General features: G+C 32.3%; 2 protein-coding genes across 5 annotated transcripts; one reads left to right on the top strand and one right to left on the bottom strand.

Annotated features, from left to right (window-relative positions):
- Positions 1-3,407: 3,407 nt before the first annotated feature.
- Positions 3,408-9,363, bottom strand: LOC107911172 (uncharacterized). 3 transcript variants are annotated; one of them, XM_041104182.1, is made up of 5 exons: positions 9,124-9,363; positions 8,415-8,461; positions 6,148-6,230; positions 4,299-6,029; positions 3,408-4,223 (listed from the first exon to the last, which is right to left on the bottom strand). In XM_041104182.1, the coding sequence occupies exons 4-5, from the start codon at positions 4,803-4,805 to the stop codon at positions 3,816-3,818; spliced, it is 915 nt and encodes a 304-aa protein (XP_040960116.1). In that variant the 5' UTR covers positions 4,806-6,029; positions 6,148-6,230; positions 8,415-8,461; positions 9,124-9,363; the 3' UTR covers positions 3,408-3,815. The 3 variants fall into 3 exon arrangements, with proteins under 3 accessions (XP_040960116.1, XP_040960115.1, XP_016694544.2); XM_041104181.1 differs by having other exon boundaries at positions 4,299-6,230; XM_016839055.2 differs by lacking the exon at positions 8,415-8,461.
- Positions 9,364-11,120: 1,757 nt separating this feature from the next.
- LOC107913571 (maltose excess protein 1, chloroplastic) lies at positions 11,121-19,153 on the top strand. Of its 2 annotated transcripts, none has more exons than XR_005920546.1 (9): positions 11,121-11,582; positions 12,000-12,173; positions 13,022-13,312; positions 13,469-13,558; positions 13,789-13,890; positions 13,988-14,021; positions 18,386-18,448; positions 18,524-18,585; positions 18,717-18,741. XR_005920546.1 is itself a non-coding variant. In XM_016842206.2 (9 exons), the coding sequence occupies exons 1-9, from the start codon at positions 11,340-11,342 to the stop codon at positions 18,797-18,799; spliced, it is 1,227 nt and encodes a 408-aa protein (XP_016697695.1). In that variant the 5' UTR covers positions 11,137-11,339; the 3' UTR covers positions 18,800-19,153. The 2 variants fall into 2 exon arrangements, 1 of the variants encoding a protein (XP_016697695.1); XM_016842206.2 differs by having other exon boundaries at positions 11,137-11,582; positions 13,988-14,106; positions 18,717-19,153.
- The last annotated feature ends 1,334 nt before the right edge of the window (positions 19,154-20,487 follow it).

Raw genomic sequence — 20,487 nt, 5'->3', positions numbered from 1 at the left:
GAGGTCACCAGCCCTAAAACCGAATAATCTTAACTTTACTTCATGCAGTTTTGGGGTGCTTAACGCTCCGTGGCAAAAATTCTCCATTGCGGGACAGTCAATCACTGTTACGTCATCCAATGCTGGGAACTTCAAAGTGTAATTCCCTGAACAAAAGCTTTTGAGGTTTTGTAAATCATAAAGCTCCAAACATTTCAACTCCTTCAAATTAGTCTCATGATATGTTGCTTCATCAGTTGCAAATATTACTTCTCTCACCATTTCATATCCTCCTATCCTCAGTGTAACAAGCTGCTCCAAACATAGGGCTACCATCTCTTCGCAGTACCAAACCTCCAAAGTTGTAAGATTTCGGAAAGATGAAAAAGCACATGATATATTAATTAAGAGGCCACATTCGAAAACTTGAAGAGTTTCAAGATCTGCACAAATGTGATGGAGGGAGAGCCTTGCTTCCATAGATGTGTCATCTTATCAACACCTTCCAATGTTAGCTCGTTAATTCTTGGGAGCAACATTGTCACGTCTCTCTCCTCACCAGCATCACCATCGTAAGGAGACAATTCTTTAAAATTGCAACCAACCATCTTAAGCATTATTTCTAAATTGGAAAATCTTTGGAAGAAATGGAACGGAACAACTGCTGAATAATTGAGGTATTAAGTTATTTGAAGAACTTTAATATGGGAAAACAAGTCAATCGCGTTGCAATGTCATCCGTAGTAAGTGAAATGTATGATATATTTGACTGGTTTTTGAATTGCAAAGGAATAGGAAGGTTTAACACAAACATGAGGCAATAAATTAATTAATTCTGCACTTCTCAATGTTTGATTTTGTTGTTTACTATTATTAAAAGAAAAAAATGCCTTGAAAACAAACAAATAGCTAAAAAATTGTACTAACATTTAAACAATGGCATTACAAAGGTTGACATGTTAGGAACTTTGAATTTCAGTCTCACAGAATAAATCTTAAACTTTGCCAATATATAACAACTGATTGCATATTTTAAATTTTATATAGTGAGTAATTTTTGGGTATTTCTGTTTCTCTTGTGTTTACAAAATTGAGTTTTCTACAATTGCTCTCAATTTATGAGATTACATTTCTTTATAGGGTGAATTAAATTGATTATTCGTAAATTTTTTTGGTTATTACAAAATAGTCACTCAACTATTTAATTGCCTTTTTTGGTCACCAATAGGTTAATATAAAAATGAAAACACCCAAAAATCCAATTGTCGGGTGACCGAAAAGGGCAAAATTGAATAGTTAGGATTAACATTTTGTAACTTTTCATAGTTGTGTAATTAAAAAGATTTACTAACAATTAGGTGGGTTACTAGTGTAATTTTACCCTTCTTTATATTACCATAAGTGTGTGAATTACTTCCAACTTTTTAATTGTTGGGTTTAAGTCTTTGCAAATCAAAAGAAAAAGAAAATGGTAGCTTGATAAAAAGCAAAATATACAAGGATCGATGGTAAAACAACCCTTTTTGTTTTAAAGGCCAATATTTGTGTTTCTAGCTGTGTATGTAGTTGGGGTGTCCATATAAAATGCTTGTTGATTAATTTATAAAGTAATAAGTTCTGAACATAGGATAAAATTTGAAGTTAGTGATGATTTTTTTTTAATAAATGAAAATTAAATGCATTTGGCTGAAAGGTAAGAAATTATTCAAGTAAATCATATCAACCATCTTTAAATGAAATTATTTGTAAAGAAAGGACAAAGAAACGTACCTTTCCAATGAGTAACAGTTCTCTACATGCCCAAACATCTTAGTCTTCATTGGCCAATTTAACGTAGGACACATTACGTTGTGCACTCCTAGCTAGAAACATACGAGGTTTGGTAAAGCCCAAAGGAAGGATAACCGATTAAATTCAAACAAGCATTTATGTTGGTATCATCCTATTGCACACACATTAGTAAAATAAACAGTAATATAAAATATTTATTTAAATCACACGATCGAATCAGAACAATATAGATATAAATATATATATATAATCTAAAAAATAAAAATAAAGACTGGATCGAAATATTATATTCGTAGGTAGGCAGGAAAAATGGACTGGTGGTTAAGGCATGTTTTCACAGTTTCTTTAAAATAGATTCGGCCGCTTCTTTGTTGCTAGAGAAACGTTGGTTAACTGTCTTTCAGGATATAACAATGAGATAAGCACGACAGTAACATGACTGCAGTGATCAACGAACTGTAACCTTACCTTCGTCTATTATCGAAAATGGTTTGAAAAATATACAAGGAAATTTTAGCCCAATACGTAAGCAAACCTAACCGAGTGAATTGTTATGCTAGGTGGGTAATATGAAGTTGAAATTTTGAATTTAAATTTTATTTGTTATATAAATTTACCACTCAGCTTAAGCTTTATCCTAAAATATATATTTATATTATAAATTTTTAAAAATATAATTTTACCATTTTCTTAACAAAGTAACATATAAGAACTTACAGTACGTTTGGTTCGCTGTAATGGAATAGAGCTGTAATGGAATAAAGACGTAATAGTAATTCAATTGTTTGGTTGAATGGAATGGAATAGAACTGTAATAATATTCTTGTGTTTGGTTGAATGAAATGATGTTGTAATAGCATAAGGAAAAAAACTAAAATGACTAGAATACCCTTAGCAAAATATTTTTTAGGTAGATGATTATTGTTAATTTAGATTAAATTTTTATAAGATTATTAATATAAATAATAAATAATTTAATCATATTTTAACATAATTTTTATTAAATATAATTTAATAAAATTTTTAATATTAAATATTCTTATATGAATTTACTAAAATCATAATATATAATACTATAAAATATAATTTAAAATAATAATTATTAAATATAATTTAATAAAATTCTTAATATTAAATATTCTTATATGAATTTACTAAAATCATAATATATAATACTATAAAATATAATTTAAAATAATTATTATTAAATATAATTTAATAAAAATATATAATTTAATAAAATTCAAGATAATTATTCTTATATGAATTTACTAAAATCATAATATATAAGACTATAAAATATAATTTAAAATAATTAATATTAAATATAATTTAATAAAATTCAATATAATTATTCTTATATGAATTTACTAAAATCATAATATATAATACTATAAAATATAATTTAAAATAATTAATATTAAATATAATTTAATAAAAATATATAATTTAATAAAATTTAATATAATTATTTTTATATGAATTTACTAAAATCATAATATATAATACTATAAAAATAATATATAATCTACTTTATTATTTTTAAACTGCAAAACATATTTAATGTGCTAAAATATCATTAGTGAAACAAATAATTTAATTATTCTACAATAAAAAAAATATTAGCAGTAATAAATAACTTGAGAATTATATTTTGCATAAACATAATATTCAAATATTAACAAAAGGTTACATGAAATTCATGAAATTCTATGTCATAATCCATATGTTATACAGTTTTACAATATCAAAAAGTTAGAACATTGTAATGACATACCATCCCAAATATTACAAACAGAAAAAGTTACGAAAATATCATCAACAGAACCATGATTTTTAATGGTCAGCAAGAAATCTTCTGACCCATTCCAACCGCACATCAGAAGGTAAACTAAAGAAAACGAGCATTTGAGTTGGATGATCTGGAATTTTGCTCAATGCTCGATAGCGCTCATCCACAGTTAAACCTTCTATTTCACATAAGGTTGGATATAAATTTGTAGTTTTTTCTTGGATGATCTGGAATTCTTCTGACTTTTGTTGAACTACCACATCGGAGGCAATACTCCTACTGATTTGTTCGCCAATGGCCCGCATGTTTTCCGCCAATAAAGTGGCAGCATCATGAAATGAAGAAGAAATATGATCACTTGCATCAGAATTCTTTTTTTTTTCTTCTTTGAAGATGTGGAACCCCCTTGGTTTCTATCTGGTTGCGGTTCCGTAGCAGAAACATCCATGTCATCCAAAGAGACATCAGCTTCGCAATCATAGAATTTGTTTCTTTCTTCATTAATATCTGCAGTAGGTACATCCTGAACATTTATTTCTTCAATAACATCAGCGGCTGTTAGAGCATCTTTCCCAGTCGCTCGATCTCTTGCGTAGATGGCAGTAAGTTGGTCATAGTAAGGGAAACTACGATGTCTGAATTGACCGGCTCCTTTATGACTCTATAAAAATGAGGAAATCATATTAGTTATAAGTTTGGTAAAAATAAGATAATAAAGACTTGAAATAATTCTTACATTTAAATAAGAGTTCCAAACCACATCTTCAGCAACAACGAGCTGCCTATGCTCACCCCAACCAAAACCGCTATTGTTTTGGCCATTAAGCATGTCATACACGATTGACCAATCCCTTTTTAGTAACTTAATCATCGATTCAATATTAGGTCTAGCCTTTAACATTGCATTGGGTAAAGCATTTTCTAACATTTTTTCCAACTCGTTTAAATAACCGGCTTTGAACCCTGTATCAGCATTAAAGGTTCCAACATTGTGCAAGTCCACCATGCAGGAAACCAATGCTGCATCTTCTTTTGGAACCCATTTCCTTTTGGTTCCTCGAGAAGCTTGGGAAGAAACATTTCTAGATGGTTGCCATTCATCGAACATTTGGTTGGCTAGTTCCATCCTCCAAGTAGCCCCTACATCCGATGGATGAATATTTACGATATTCGGTTCATCGTCATCTACCACATTACTAGGTAATCCTTCTCCCACCTCCGCTTCAATAGGATCAATACTCATATGGGTTCGAATAAAATTATGAAGCAAACAACATGCAATAATGATTCTATTATGCACCCTTATAGGATAGAATGATGGACTCCTAAGTATTCCCCATCTAAGTTTTAATAACCCAAATCATCTTTCAATAACATTACGTGCTGAGGCATGTTTCATATTAAAAAATTCTTGTAGAGTACTTGGCTGATAACTCTGACGCCACTCATTCAAATGATATCGTTGTCCTCTAAAAGATGCAAGAAATCCCTCACAATTTGTGTATCCAGCATCAACTAGATAATAACCTATAATTTTTTTTTAAAATGATTAATTCCCCCAAAAAAAGTTTGATCTTAATGAATAATTCAAAGTCCTCTAACTATCCACTTTACCATGAGGAACTTTTAATCCATGTCTCCTACTAATGGTATCTCGAAGAACCCATCCATCAGCAACAGAACCTTCCCAACCAGGAAGAACATAAACAAATTGCATATTAGGTGTACAAACACCTAGCATATTTATTGCTATGTCACCTTTTCACGTTCGATATCTAGGTTTATCAACTGTTGGAACCCTAATCTTGATGTGGGTTCCATCAAGAGCACCTAAGCAATTCTATATCAAATGTTATAAAACCTTGAGTTAGGATACTAAATTTAAATCTAAATCAACTAAATTATGTACAAGCTATATATAAAACTCAGTCCAATACCTTAAACCATTTCCACCTTGTGTCTGGAGAATTAGCTGTAATTGGCTCTACCTTTTTAAATAACACATCTTGTAAGCGTATGACAGCATTTAAAACACTATGAAATGATCTGCTGACAGTTTCCCCGGACCTATTAAAGTGATGCTTGATAACTTAATTTTTAAGATGATGGGAAATGATATGTAAAAACATTGCCACTTGCTCATCAACAAGCATGTTCCTTGACGACTTCAATCCCCCTAATGTTTGTAACATCTCATATAGTTTAAAAAAGACAAATCTATTCATCCTAACTTGTTCAATACAGGCCTCGTCACTAGCATATATAAGCCTTTTCACATAATCTCGTTTTGCATAAAAATCTAAAATATAGGACCTAATCCTTGGTCTATAAGTATGTAGGCTATGGATGGCACCCAATGTAAGTAAAAACCAACTCGCAATTCTACAGATTTGCAACCATATTGTCAATGCAAGACCAATTCTTTTACGCCTCACACTTTGTCCTATTAAAGGCAGACGAGCCGTTACTGCAAGATATTAAAGTGTTATATAACTTCAAATCGTAGTAAAAGGGTCACATTTCTCCAATTCTAATTTCAATAATAGTAAAATAAAATTAAAGAGTTTAATTGCCAAAGAACTTACAATGATTTAGTGAATACAAGACGCTCAACTGTGGGTGGAGGAAGCAATCAAACAAGCCAAAGAATTCAAGTTGCAATAACACACTATCAAAGAAAAATGAATAATACAAATTTAAAATCTTTACGAAGCAAAAAATAGAAATTAAAATTATCTTTGCAACTTGAAATTCATTTCTTTATCAAATTAGTTGTCATGATATAAAAGCACTTTAGGCCTCGATAATACAATCACAGATGACATGCCTAGTCTATTAACCAAAAATAGACTATCCTTGTGAGGTGAACAAATTTTGAAAATAGTCTATAGTAATTTGCATAAATTCTTCGTCTTCAAAATCTTTGATCATGTTATTATATTGATGCTTTGTAGGTATATGTATAATTTAAAAAATATATAATTTAATAAAAATATATAATTTAATAAAATAATTATTATTAAAATTTTAATGTTTTAGTTAATATTTTTATTAAAAAACAATAATTCAATTTTTATTAAAAATATTGATGGTCAAATTAAATTATTCTTAAAAGATTGAGTGCCAATTTTAATTAAAAAATAAAAATAAATTAACAAAAGATATAAATATTGAATTATAAATTTAATATGTGAAAATTTAATACCATTAACAAGTTAAACTAATCCCCGACTAATAAGAGCTCGAGAATCATCAACTAAGTAGAAGTAAAGATATTAAATTCTAAATTTAATGATATTATATTTATAACTCATTAAAATTTAAATTTAAAATCTAATCTTTATAAAATATATAACTAATTCCTTACTCTAACAAACGTTTGAGGGTTGGAAACAACCAAACTAAAGGAAAAATATTTTAAATTTCAGCAAAAATATAACAACTAAAATCAAAATTTGACCAATAAGTTGATATAGATATATATATATATATAGATAAACTATACCATTAGTCATTGAATATATATTTGCTTTAGTTACTTAATTAAAATAATTATTATTAAATATAAATTGAAAAACAAATGCATAAAACCAATCCATTACAATAAAATTAAAACTTGAATAACAATTGAAAAATAATAGTTAAAATTAAAAATAATAACGAAAATCTGTTTTGCACTAACTATTACAATAGTCCTCAAAAATCTGTATTTTATGTGTATAGCCATGATTCATGCTAATAGAATTCAAGCTCATCTTCCAGAGGTTTTTAACAAGAACCAAAATGGTTTTTCATCCCTAACATACAGGTGAACAACCATATGGAGGTAGGATCTTCCAAATATATAGGAAAATAATAGAAAAAAATTTAGCATGCCTGTGCTGGAAATACAAGTGATGACAGAAATAGTAAAAAAAAAGTGATCTTGAGATCGAGATTTTTTATGCAATTCAGATTAACATTTTACTTTTGCAAAGTTTTGTTTAATGAATGAATGACAATTTCGTTGTTGTACAATTACTTACATTTATTGTTCTCAAATATCTTTACAAGTGATGATGTCTCTAATAAATATTTAAATATTATGGAACAAAATGTTACCAAAATGAATGAAATAAAGCCCTCAAAAAATAGTTACAAACTGTGTATACAAGCAGCCTTATATAAGCATTAAAAATCGACATTTAACACAAAGATAAGCCAATGATAGTCACTCCATCAGCTTGTATTTCGAGCATGATTAGTCCTGGGTTAATTGGTTGATAAATCACATTTTGAATGCCAATTAGATTACTCTTTATCTTTAGCCACAAGATTCCTACAAAAAACAAACACTTCCTATGCAAGTCTCTTCAAATGTATAGACTCCTCACATATTTATTGATTGTAATTCTCTTTTGTTGGTTGAGTCTTAACTCAATTAGCATCAACATTGTATTATCTTTTTATGTAAGGGTTGAGGATCCTATAAGTATGCATCTTCAATCATAGTGATAAATAATAATGTGTTCTCAAAGAACTAATAAGGAGTATAGAAGTGTCCAATAGACTTATTACAAGCCATGAACAGGTTCCTAAACTAATAACCAAATAATAAGGCAGAAGTTCAAAGTTTTTAACCATCTAAATCATCTAACCCAAACAACACCAACATGACAAATAGTTGTTGTACTAATTTCCATTTGCTACTGCCAACTTGTTCTCCCCTTTTTTGGAAAGATGCTAAAGAACTTCCCTTCACAAAGTAGACTTCCCTAAGTCATAAAGTAGGCTTGCAACCTTATCTTCTTTTGTACTAATTTTTGAGTATCTACATTAATGGAGTCTATTTTAATTTTAAAAGATCAATTACCTTTTCTTTCTAGGCAGCCAAGGGCTGAGTACTGGGTGTCCAATTTGCTGTTCCAACATCAGTTTCAACAAGTATATGTTCAATAACTCAGATGAAAAAATATATAAAGTTCTTTTCCTCACTTAGAGTATTGCATTATTAAAAATCAACACATGGCAACAATCATTGTAAATCAACCAAATCATAAGCAAAAAGAAAAATGGTAGCATCATAACGACAATACCAATATTCAGTGGTAATCCCCTCTGTGTAGGACGTGTACTTTGGTAAAAGCCACGCCAGGCTTGTAATCACTGGTCCAAATCTTTTCTATTGATAGTTGTATTTCTAGCATGTGAGCAATCCGTATGCCTTTTACATCTTTAGGTTACTTTTCGTGCCAAAATTGGAAGGGAAAGCCGGCTCTCAAACCGTGGGTTGTATCCAGATGAGTTAAGAGTGGTAATTACTCTCTTTAGTCTCTGTTTGTATGCTTCGATTACTATCTAAGGGGCATTACCATTATTTCATGACTTTGGAAATGAATAGATTAATCCGGGACACAAAAACAAAGAAATCTGATCTTTTTTTATCAGCCAAGGGGTTAACAAAGAAATCAAACAAGAAAATTTTTCATCTTTTCAATCGAACATGCAATAGAAAAGATTTGGACCAGAAAATGGAAATCATAAGAAGAAGCAGAAATTGATGGAAGGGAAAGGGAAATTACCTCTGGAAGAGAAACGTCGAAGAATCAATGGAACAGAAGGTAGATAAGGGCAGAGAATGGAATAGAAAATAGGAAACAATGGCGGAATCCCTAATCGTCGCTTCACGAGGGGAATGGCTATTACAGCCAATGGAGGTAATAGCCCCGTAACCGAATCGGGTCGTAATAGCATTACGGGCAACCAAACACTCGTTTGGTGGTGGGTCCGCAGAATAGAGGGACTGCGTGCCTATTCCCCCAACCAAACGCCCCCTTAAAATTTTGAAGGACTAGAATTTAAAATAACTTTACGGTATTAGTTATTATTTTATAAAAAATTGATTCTTAAAGTTTTTTTATTAAGTTAACCTCACTTAATTCGTAACATTAAATTAAATTATTTTATTATAATAGAGATTACAACTTAAAAAAATTAAGTAGACTTATTCTGGGGATAGGTTATCTATTTAAATTTGAAATTTGCTTGAAATAAGAGAAGGTTTGAATAAAAATAATAGACTTCAAAAATGAGACCTATTTATAATAAAGGTCAAACTAGGGTTTTAGCATTCAAAGCTTAAGCTTGACTTTGCTTGAGTTAGTTGGTTTTCTATTTATTTAAAAACATTTTTTTCATTGTCAATGAGACCTTGGCTTAATTGGTAAAGGCAGAGGCCTTGGGTCTTGAGTAACCAGATTTGAGACCTACCATGAACAATTTTATGTATAGGTCTCTGAGTCCCCTCATCTGCATGTGCGGTTACGATAGGTGGATTTTAGTTCAATTAGTTTGTTGTCTTTTATCTGGATTGAATTAGGTGGATTTTAGTTGTCTTTTATCTGGATTGAATTAGTTCTCAAACTGTTTATGATGTAATGGTTTGATTCTACATTTTGATTACTCAGATCGTCCGTTTGTAATAGTTTAACACTTGAGGTTATTCAGACTTGTATTTGTACTTTGCTTGTATTGTACTTGTTATCACCAAATATATATTTGATATATTATGTAATTTATATCAAATAAAATTAAATATATGATAATATAATGTAAAAAAATTCAAATTATCTATTTAAAAATTTAATAAAATTACGAGGGCCCTAAAATGAGATGAAGATGAGCAAGACTTGTATTTGGAACCAAATTGGAACTAAACAAACATAAAATAAATAAATAATTGTATTATTAAAGGTAAACTAAACTAATAGTCATCCAATTATTAGTATTTTTTTTACCCACCAAATTATGAAAAGTTATGAAATGATCACCCAATTATTTGATTTTTTTCTTTTTTGGTCACCCAACTATTCGATCTTTTCTCTTTTGGTCACTAGTCATTAAATTACTAGCATAAAGATAACTTGGCAGCTTTTAAAATTGTTATAATAGCAACTTAAACCTTCAACATTTACATCGTGTCAATTTAGTTTTGATTCCAAAAAATAACCCTCAACATTTACTCATTGTGTAATTTGGTCTCACTCTTTTCAATTTACTTTTATTTGTGACATTGAGAGTTAGTTTTAAAAGAATGAGAAAAAATGAAAATAATTATCTTGAATTTTTAGATGTTTTCATTTTTGATATATTTTCGATCAAATTTAATTGATCGATTTGTTCTTTTGGCTTTTTAGATGAAAGAGGTACAAAAAAATTAGAATTGAAAAAAAAAAGACAGACTAAATTGCATAATGTGTAAAAGTTGAGGGTTAAATTTGTTAGAATTAAGATTAAACTGACATAATGTATAAATGTTGGGAGCTAAAATTGGTATTATATCAATTTTGAAAGTCGAAAAATTGAGCGACTATTTTGTAATTTTTCATATTAGATAATAAAAAAAAAACTTACCAATAATTGGGTGACCTTAATTGTAATTTACCCTAATATTAAATAACTAGCCCGGTTATCAACATCTCTAAAACGAAGGTGTTGTTAATTATGAGAGGAAAGGAACATGAAATTAGTATTTAAAAATATTGGTGTTTAGTGTGAAGAAGAGAACAAGATCCGATCTATCGCTTTCTTCTCCTATCGAAGTGTAACAGTTTAACGTCCTCCGTACTCCATACATCCCAATCATCCATCAATCACATCACATGTTAGACACGGTCAAATCATATCCTACCACCTTGTACCCCTACACGTGTCGCCCTCTAGATTCCCCCGCTCCCTCATCACCCTCCCTAAACACACCCAACTCCCCTCATTTTCATTTCATTTTGTTGTTGTTTCAATGGCTGATTCTTTGTTTCTTCCTTTGGCTGCCAAGTCTAGCAACGCTCATTCTTCTTTGTTTTTCCGGAACTGCCCTTCCCCTTCACGTTTATTGCCTCCCAAGTCCTCCTCTTTGCTTTTGCATGGAGGTGAGAAGAAGATCAGTGTGTTGGGGCTGAGTCTGTACTCCCGCGTTTCGCTCCCCCACCGTGCCGCCCCTATTCGTGCTCTTGACTCGGACGTTCCTCACCCGCTTCATAAGGTATTTTGGATTTCATTTTTTTTTAATTGAAGAAGTGGTAGTTATTGACAGTTAAGTGGAAAATAAAGCTTTTCGTTTGCCGGCTTCCCAATGTGATTGGTTTTTTCTTTTCTCGTATTTGAATTTTTCGTAAAAAAGTTGGTGTAGTTTGATACGAGAGAATAAAATTATTACAATTTTTTTTTTTACTTTGTTTCAATTAATATTTATTGAAACCAGAGATTTTGAGAAAGTGACAGTAATTCAAAAGGGTATTTCAGATTTTGAGAAATCTGGAGGAAAATATTGGAAGGAATTTCAGATCTAAAGATTAACTTAATTAATATAGCTAAGTTTGTTTAGTAGGAAATTGCGCAAGTAGTGTTAAAATGCATTAACGATTCTTTTTGGTATTCGTTGTTGAATTTAAAAAAAAAGGGATCAGTGAACTTTAAGAATAGAAAGAGCTACGTGGAATGGGATTCGTTGACAGCAAAGTTCACCGGAGCGGCAAATTTACCATTTTTATTGCTCCAGTTGCCTCAGATCATTCTCAACGCCCGCAATCTTATGGCGGGGAACAAGACTGCCCTTCTGGCCGTACCATGGCTGGTAATGTATAAATTGTCTCTAGTTTATTTTTTTCTAAAAAAAAAATAATACTTTTTGCTGATATCTTGAAATCAAAATCTAAGAGTTAAATAGAGATTAATAATTTCAATGGTAAAATTCTAAAAAGACTTGTTTCTATAAGCTCCAATTTTACACAACTTCACAAAAGTTGTAGTAGTTTGTTGAATTGGGTATTGTTTTATGTAATTCGTGTTGAACAAAACATTGTGAGATTTATCATAATTTATGTAATTAGATAATATTTTATATGATTAAATGTTTTAATAATTTGTGTGATTGGATAATGTTGTGTAATTATACAAAACATGAGGAAAGTTATAATAGTATGAGCAATTGAGTAATATTTTATATAATTGAAGAATGTTTGGTGTATTTGAATCTCCTAGAAGGCTTATTTCAGAAAGCTTACTCTAGAACTCCTCGGCGTTTTATGTTTTATCAATCATATTGGGACAAGATGCTAAATCTTCTGGTCTTTTAGCTTTGGACAAATATCCATGTACTTCAATGTCTAATGAAACAATGAACTTTGAAATCATTTGCTGCCTAGAATTGGGGGGTTCTCACGAAATGCCTAATAGTCAGCTGAAAAACATAATTTTTACTGCTATTGGTCAGCTGAAAAACAGTACATGAACCTCTATTGTGCCAAGGCTAAGCTTAATTATGGTGATTTTGATTCTTCTTATAAATTACCTAATAGTGAGACTCGAGAATGTACCAGAAGTGACATTTATTTAAAGATCCTTTTAGCCTCTTCTGAGCTGTGATTATGGCCAAACAAAGATGTCATTTTGAGGAACCTAATGGGGTGTTGATAAATGCAGGGAATGATCACTGCTTTGCTTGGAAACCTTTCATTGCTTTCTTACTTTGCCAAGAAAAGGGAAACAGAGGCAGTTGTGGTGCAAACACTAGGAGTGATATCAACATTTGTGGTGATTTCTCAGCTTGCAGTTGGAGAAGCTATGCCTCTACCTCAATATGTGGCCACTTCAGTTGTTGTGGCTGCTGGACTCATTTTAAATTTTTTGAATTACTATAGTATGCTCAACTCGACAATCTGGCAATTTTGGGAAGATTTTATTACTGCCGGTGGACTTTCAGTGCTTCCCCAGGTAAGCTCTCAGTCCCATGTTTAGTGTGGACTCTTAGACATACAAACTCAAATGTGATATATTTAGCAAAATCTATTTCAATGGTACTTTTGGTCATTCAGCATTGGTTTATTAATTCAAGCATCTCTCCTTTTCTTTTAACCAATTTGAGCACAGATAATGTGGTCCACATTTGTCCCATACATTCCCAACAGCATCTTGCCGGGGTCAATAGCATTTGTTGTGGCTGTAGCATCTGTAACTCTGGTAAGATCTATAAAATCTGCTCTATTATATTGTTATATTGTCTGATTTTAGCGATTTAAATGAACTTTTTTGTATCATGCATGATTGGTGAGCAATTTGACTCATAGTTCTTTTCATGTATTTTAATACCCTCTTGATTTTGAACTTCTTGCCTTCCTTTTTAACAAACATATATAGAGAACTGGCAGTAAAGTTGCACCCTTTTGAGCTTGCATTTGCCAAATTTGCAGTCACATTCGGGCAAACTTTCAGAGAAAGGCCCCAAATTCATAGGAGCAATTTCTGGATGGACAGCAACACTTCTTTTTATGTGGATGCCGGTTTCACAAATGGTAACGCTAGTTTGAACGTCTGCATCTAAGACTCTGAAGATATCAAGAAAAACTAATTTGGAGACATATCTGACTGAGCTTTGTTATTCATTTTCAGTGGACAAATTTCTTGAATCCTGATAATATTAAAGGTTTGTCAGCTATCTCAATGTTGCTTGCTATGCTTGGCAATGGGCTTTTGATTCCACGTGCACTATTTATTCGTGATCTTATGTGGTAATGCACTCTTTCAATTTTACTTATGAAGTTATTTGTATATGAAAAAACTCAGAGGAAAAAATTCAGTTCAATTTCTACTGCTTTAGTTTACAGATTTATAAAGAGAGAAATAATCATTTTAAAGGAAATAAATCCTAATTCCTAAGAATCAGTAATTGATATCCTAATTTCCTAAGAATCAGTAACTGAGATTAGTTTCTATTTACAAGAGAACTAATAGTAATAAGGTAAGATTTCTATCATTAATTATAGGGATTCCAACACTCCCCCTCAAGCTGGAGTGTAAATGTTAATCAAACCCAGCTTGCCAATAAGTTCTTCAAACATGTTTCTGTTCAAACTCTTAGTTAACATGTCTGCAACTTGTTGTCTAGTAGGTAGGTAGGTGATGCATACTTCTCCTGAGTGTATTTTTTCTTTTATAAAGTGACGATCTATTTCCACATGTTTGGTCCGATCATGATGCACAGGATTATGTGCTATGCTGACAGCAGCTTGGTTGTCACAGTACATCTTCATAGGTCTGGTATAAGGCACTTTTAGTTCTCTCATAAGTCTTTGCATCCAAACTCCTTCGCATATACCATGAGATAGTGCTCGATACTCTGCCTCTGCACTGCTGCGTGCTACCACAGACTGTTTTTTGCTCCTCCACGTCACGAGATTACCCCAAACATAACTACAATAGCCGCTTGTAGACCGTCTATCATTAACAGAACCTGCCCAGTCTGCATCAGTGTAGACTTCCACGCTTCGGTTGACAGTCTTCTTGAAGTACAGGCCTTTACTAGGAGTTCCTTTTAGATATCTTAGTATTCTATATGCAGCTTCCAGGTGCTTCTCCCTCGGGGCATGCATATACTAACTAATAACACTCACACTGAAGGCTATGTAAGGACGGGTGTGAGATAGGTAGATGAGCCTTCCTACTAGACGTTGATATCTACCCCTGTCGATTTCTTCTCCATCCTCATTAGTTCCCAATTTAAGGTTAAACTGCATAGGAGTTTCAGCTGGTTTGTTACCCATCAAACCAACTTCCGACAGTAGATCAAGAACATATTTCCTTTGGGAAATGAAGATACCTTTTTTCGACCTTGCTACCTCCATACCAAGAAAATATTTAAGACTCCCCAAGTCTCTAAGTTCAAACTCTGTACCAAGAAATTCTTTCAATCTCAAAATTTCGCTCGAGTCATTTCCTGTTAATATTATATCGTCAACATAATCGATAAGGATGCAGCATTTACCCTCTTTCGAGTGCTTGTAGAACATGGTGTGGTCTGCCTGTCCTTGAATGTAATTTCTGCTAGTCATAGCTTTTGCAAATCGGCTGAACCACGCTCGTGGAGATTGTTTCAGCCCATACAAGGACTTCTTCAACTTACACACTTGGCCCTTGTTTTCTTCAAACCCGAGTGGGAAATCCATGTATACCTCCTCATTTAATTCCCCGTTGAGAAAAGCATTTTTTACATCCAATTGAGTCAAGTGCCAATCAAGGTTGGCAGCAAGAGATAGCAGGACTCGAACGGTGTTTAGCTTGGCAACCGGTGCAAACGTCTCGTTGTAGTCGAGACTATAAGTTTGGGTGAATCCCTTAGCCATAAGTCGAGCTTTGTATCGGTCTATACAGCCATCGAGTTTAAATTTCGCAGTGAAAATCCATTTGCACCCTACGGTTTTTTTTAGGTAGATCCGAGACTTCCCATGTTTTATTTTTTTTAGGGCCTTCATTTTTTCCATCACGGCTTGTCTCCACTCAGCTGATTCAAGAGCCTCTTCTATATTTTTTGGAGTTTTTACAGAATCAACATTAGTCACAAAAGCTTTGTAAGACTTAGATAAATTTTCATAGGATACAAACTGAAAAATAGGATGTTGAGTGCAGCTCCTTGTACCCTTTCGAACTGCAATTGGAAGATAGATGGATGGTGACGGAGGTGGGACTTCTGTTTCAGAATAGTCCTCGGTTGGAGATGTAATTGGCACTGCTGTATCAGTTTCAGGAGAACGATTCCGTCGGGAGTAAACCTGTATTTACTGTTTTCCTTGATCAGGTGGCTGTTGTACTTCGGTGGAGGTATTGTTATTGGGAAGGACGGTGTTAAATTCTTGCTGCACAGGGGAAACAACAACTAAATCTGGGATAGGTTTGTTTGTGATAGTAGTAGTAGGACCAGGAGGTATAATGATGAGAGTATTAAGGGTCTCATCTTCATTAAAAATCTCCCCCTGAAGATGAGATGCTGCAAAGTATGGTTCATTTTCAAAGAAGGTAACATCCCGAGAGACAAACATTCGGCGCAATGTTGGTGAGTAACACTTATAGCCTTTGTGTAGGGGAATATCCAATGAAGATGCAGGTGTGGGCTCGAGGATCAAGTTTGGATTGATTTGGTTGATGGTTATGGACAAAAGCTTTACAGCCAAATATTTTGGCTGGAAGATTAGGAACATGAAATAGAGGGAATGCCTTTAAAAGAGTATTTAGAGGTGTTTGGAAATTGAGGATCTTTGATGGCATTCAGTTTATGAGATAACAGGCAGTGAGGACAGCTTCTCCCCACAAGTATTTTGGAACATTCATAGTGAACATTATGGCTCGAGCCACAGCAAGGAGATGACAATTTTTTCTCTCAGAGATCCCGTTTTGTTGAGAAGTGTCAGGACAAGAGCTTTGGTGTATAATGCCTTGGTCAGAAAGGTATGGACTTAAGACAGAGTTGAAGTATTCTCTCCCATTGTCAGTATAGAGGGTATGATGGTAGAGTCGAATTGGGTTCGAACCATTGAGTGAAAATTTTGGAATACTTTGGGTGTTTCAAATTTTTCTTTGAGTAGATAGATCCAACAGACCCTAGTATGATCATCAATGAATGTTATAAACCATCTAGCCCTTGTAATATTTTTCACTCGGCTAGCTCTCTATAGGTTACTATGGATTAACAAAAAAGGTTGGGACTGAATATGTGGTTTTAATGGGTATGGCACACGGGTATGTTTAGATAATTGACAAATTTCACACTTCAAGGAACTAATACTTTTATTTCGAAATAACAGCGGAAGATGTTTTTTCAAATACACAAAGTTTGGATGTCCTAACCTACGGTGCCATAACATAATAGTGTCCTCTTTTGAAGTGGATAGAGCCAATCCCCCTTATGTACTGTTTTTATTCCAAATATATAGTCCATCATCAACTTTAGCAGTGCCAATCATCCTCCCCGATTTCTGTTCCTGTATCACACAACCAATTGCAAAAAATTCAACAAGAACATTTTTATCCTTAGTAAGTTTACTAATTGAAAGTAAATTGCAGGACAAGTTTGGGACATGTAGGACTTTATCGAGAGAAAAACTCTCTGTCATTTGTACTTCTCCTATTCCAGCCACAGGTGAGTAAGAACCGTCAGCTATGCGGATTCAGGATTTGTTATGACAAGGAGTGTAGGTGTGAAACAACGTGGAGTCACCTGTCATGTGATTGGAGGAGCCCGAATCGAGTATCCAAGGAGATTGATTATTAGATTCAAAAGCAATGTTGAGGGCAGTACCTTGAGTGACTAGAGATCCATGAGTAGTGGGAGTACCAAGTATCTTATGGAGAGTCTCAAGCTGTGTTTTGGTTAAGCGAACATCAAGAACATCATCAGCAGTAGTGGAGGAGTTAATTTCACCTTGAGTGATTCCCTGATTGATATTCTGAGTTATTTGTGATGTCTCAGTTTCAGAGAAATTTTCATTGATATCACCCATTGGAGGACTAAACCGCAGGAATTTTTAGGAAGGGAAATTAGAGAAAAAAAAATTAGGATCGAATGAATCCTAAAGCCCTGATGCCATGAAAAAACTCAGAGGAAAAAATTCAGTTCAATTTCTACTGCTTTAGTTTACGGATTTATAAAGAGAGAAATAATCATTTTAAAAGAAATAAATCCTAATTCCTAAGAATCAGTAATTGATATCCTAATTTCCTAAGAATCAGTAACTGAGATTAGTTTCTATTTACAAGAGAACTAATAGTAATAAGGTAAGATTTCTATCCTTAATTATAGGGATTCCAACAGTATAAAATGATTCCCACCATATGCACATGATAGGGAAACCACAATATATTGATTTAAAAGGCTAACCAGAGTGTATTCTAAGTAACTTCAAAGTGAACAGTTATGTTATTTTGTATGGTTATCCCTTTTTGGGGTCAACTCTGTGCTAATTTTTCATAACACTAATTGTCCATGCTCATTACACTTTGCTTAAACTGACATTGCAGGTTCACTGGTTCGCTTTGGGCTACATTGTTTTATGGTTACGGGAATATTGTATGCATGTACTTGTAAGTAGGCATATGATTTGTTGGGTACATACACAATTTTTAGCAACTAATGTCTAAATTGTTTTATCATTCCAGATTAAAAACTATCAGCCTGGAATTCTTCTTGGCAGCAACGGTCGGGTTAATTGCATGGATAGGTTGTCTCTCTGCTCCATCTAACTCGTATTAAACCATCCTATGCGCTCCCTTTTCTCTACAAGAGACAGACGGATAAGGCAAACCATGCATTCAATCTTTTGGTATCTAACTAATTTCCCCTCATCAACAGGAATGGCTCTATGGAGAGATGCTGCTGTGTACAGATATAACTCACCATTAAGATCTTTGAAAGAGTTGGTTTTTGGATCATAAGTTGAAGCGAGGTATGACAATGCCACGAGTTCCAATGACCACATGAAATGCTCCTTGCTGAGATTCCAAGTATGTAGCCCAAACGGCAGCTACAGTCTTCCAACTAAAGAGTTACCAAGTGGATAATAGCATATGTTCCTAGATCTTAATAACCATTGATTTCATTTGAAAAGATGATTAGAATAATCAATAGTAATTAGTAATGTAATAATTAGAATAAGGATAGATAAAACAGCAGTTCATGTTATGTGGAACTGCAGTCATGTTTATAGAGACCTTGACCAGATAATGCTGGCATGGCATAAGTGTATAATGCAGAATTATAGCTGATAATAAAGAGTCTGGTTTCCTTTACAGCTGCTTGCTTTGAGGTGTCAGTGATTCCTGGAAATTAAAAATAAAAATCATTTTCAAGTATTAGATTTACCTTGAATGCATTATTATTTATTCAATCAAGGGTTAACGCTATACAAAGCCCTCAAAGTATTCTGAAAAAATTAGTAAGTCATCCAATTGAGCTTTTTGATTGAGAAAACTGGTTAAATAATTTTTTTGACCTACATTGACTGTTAAATTTGCTAATTAACGGATGATGCGTTAGCATCCACATGGATGGTTTCATTTTAAAAATTATTTAAAAAGTTAAATATTGAGAAAAAATAAAAAATATTAAAAATTAAAAAAAATGTTTAACATTACATGATATGCAAAAATATTTTAAAAATTAAAAATTTATAATTATAAAAAGATAATAAAAAAATTATAAAAATTTCAAAAACTTATAAGAAGTTTTTAAAAAAAATTTAAATGAAATGCTGTTAAATTCACTCTGAAAGAAGCCAATCAAGATTGTTTGCCAAAGGTCTACATCACTATCCAAGTTGAGGGTAAACGTTAACCGGTGTAGACCTTTTGTAGTCTCTATCCAAGTCAACGATATGCTGTTAAATATACGAGATTGGCTTTAGCCTTCAACCCAGTTTTGACTGTGGAAGTCACTGAATCTCTTGGATTTTTTTAAAAATAATTTTTATATATTAATTTTAATTTTATAAAGATTTTTTATTTTAAAGAATATTCTTAATTTTTTTTATTTTGAAGAATTTTTTGTAATTATATTTTTTCATAAATTTATGAAATTTTATAACTATTTTTTAAATAAATTAATTATATTTTAATAATTTTTAAATTATTTACTGATGTGTCATATAAATTAAAATAGTGTCATGATGGTAAAATCATCCACTTTAACTATCAAGTCAAATGTATAAAGGTTCTTAACTCATTGTCTATTAACAACCACGTCAGCTAAGTATATAAAGATTATTGGCACATCATCTATTAATTATCACATCACCAAATTTAATAATCAACACTAACTGAAAGGATTATCGAGGGGGGCATAATTGGTGTAGTAAGGCCTAGAATTATTATTCATTAAAGCAGTTTTGAACCTCTCCCATGTACCAGAAAAACAAAGATTTATTTGATCAATTTTCTAAAAAATGAAATGGATGCAAAAAATTTGAAACCTTAATTGAATTTTTTTTCAAAATATTTTGATTTCTTTTACATTGATACAGTAATATTATTTTGGGTAAAGAGTATATATATAATCACTCAATTATAAAAAAATAATAATCTTAAGCACTTAAATTAATAAAAGTTTGCAATTTAAATTCTTACAT

This window comes from Gossypium hirsutum, chromosome D11, assembly GCF_007990345.1.
Source record: "Gossypium hirsutum isolate 1008001.06 chromosome D11, Gossypium_hirsutum_v2.1, whole genome shotgun sequence".
In the NCBI taxonomy this organism is placed as follows: domain Eukaryota; kingdom Viridiplantae; phylum Streptophyta; class Magnoliopsida; order Malvales; family Malvaceae; genus Gossypium; species Gossypium hirsutum.
Note: the sequence above shows the minus strand (reverse complement) of the source record. Positions and strands in the feature narration are given on the sequence as shown.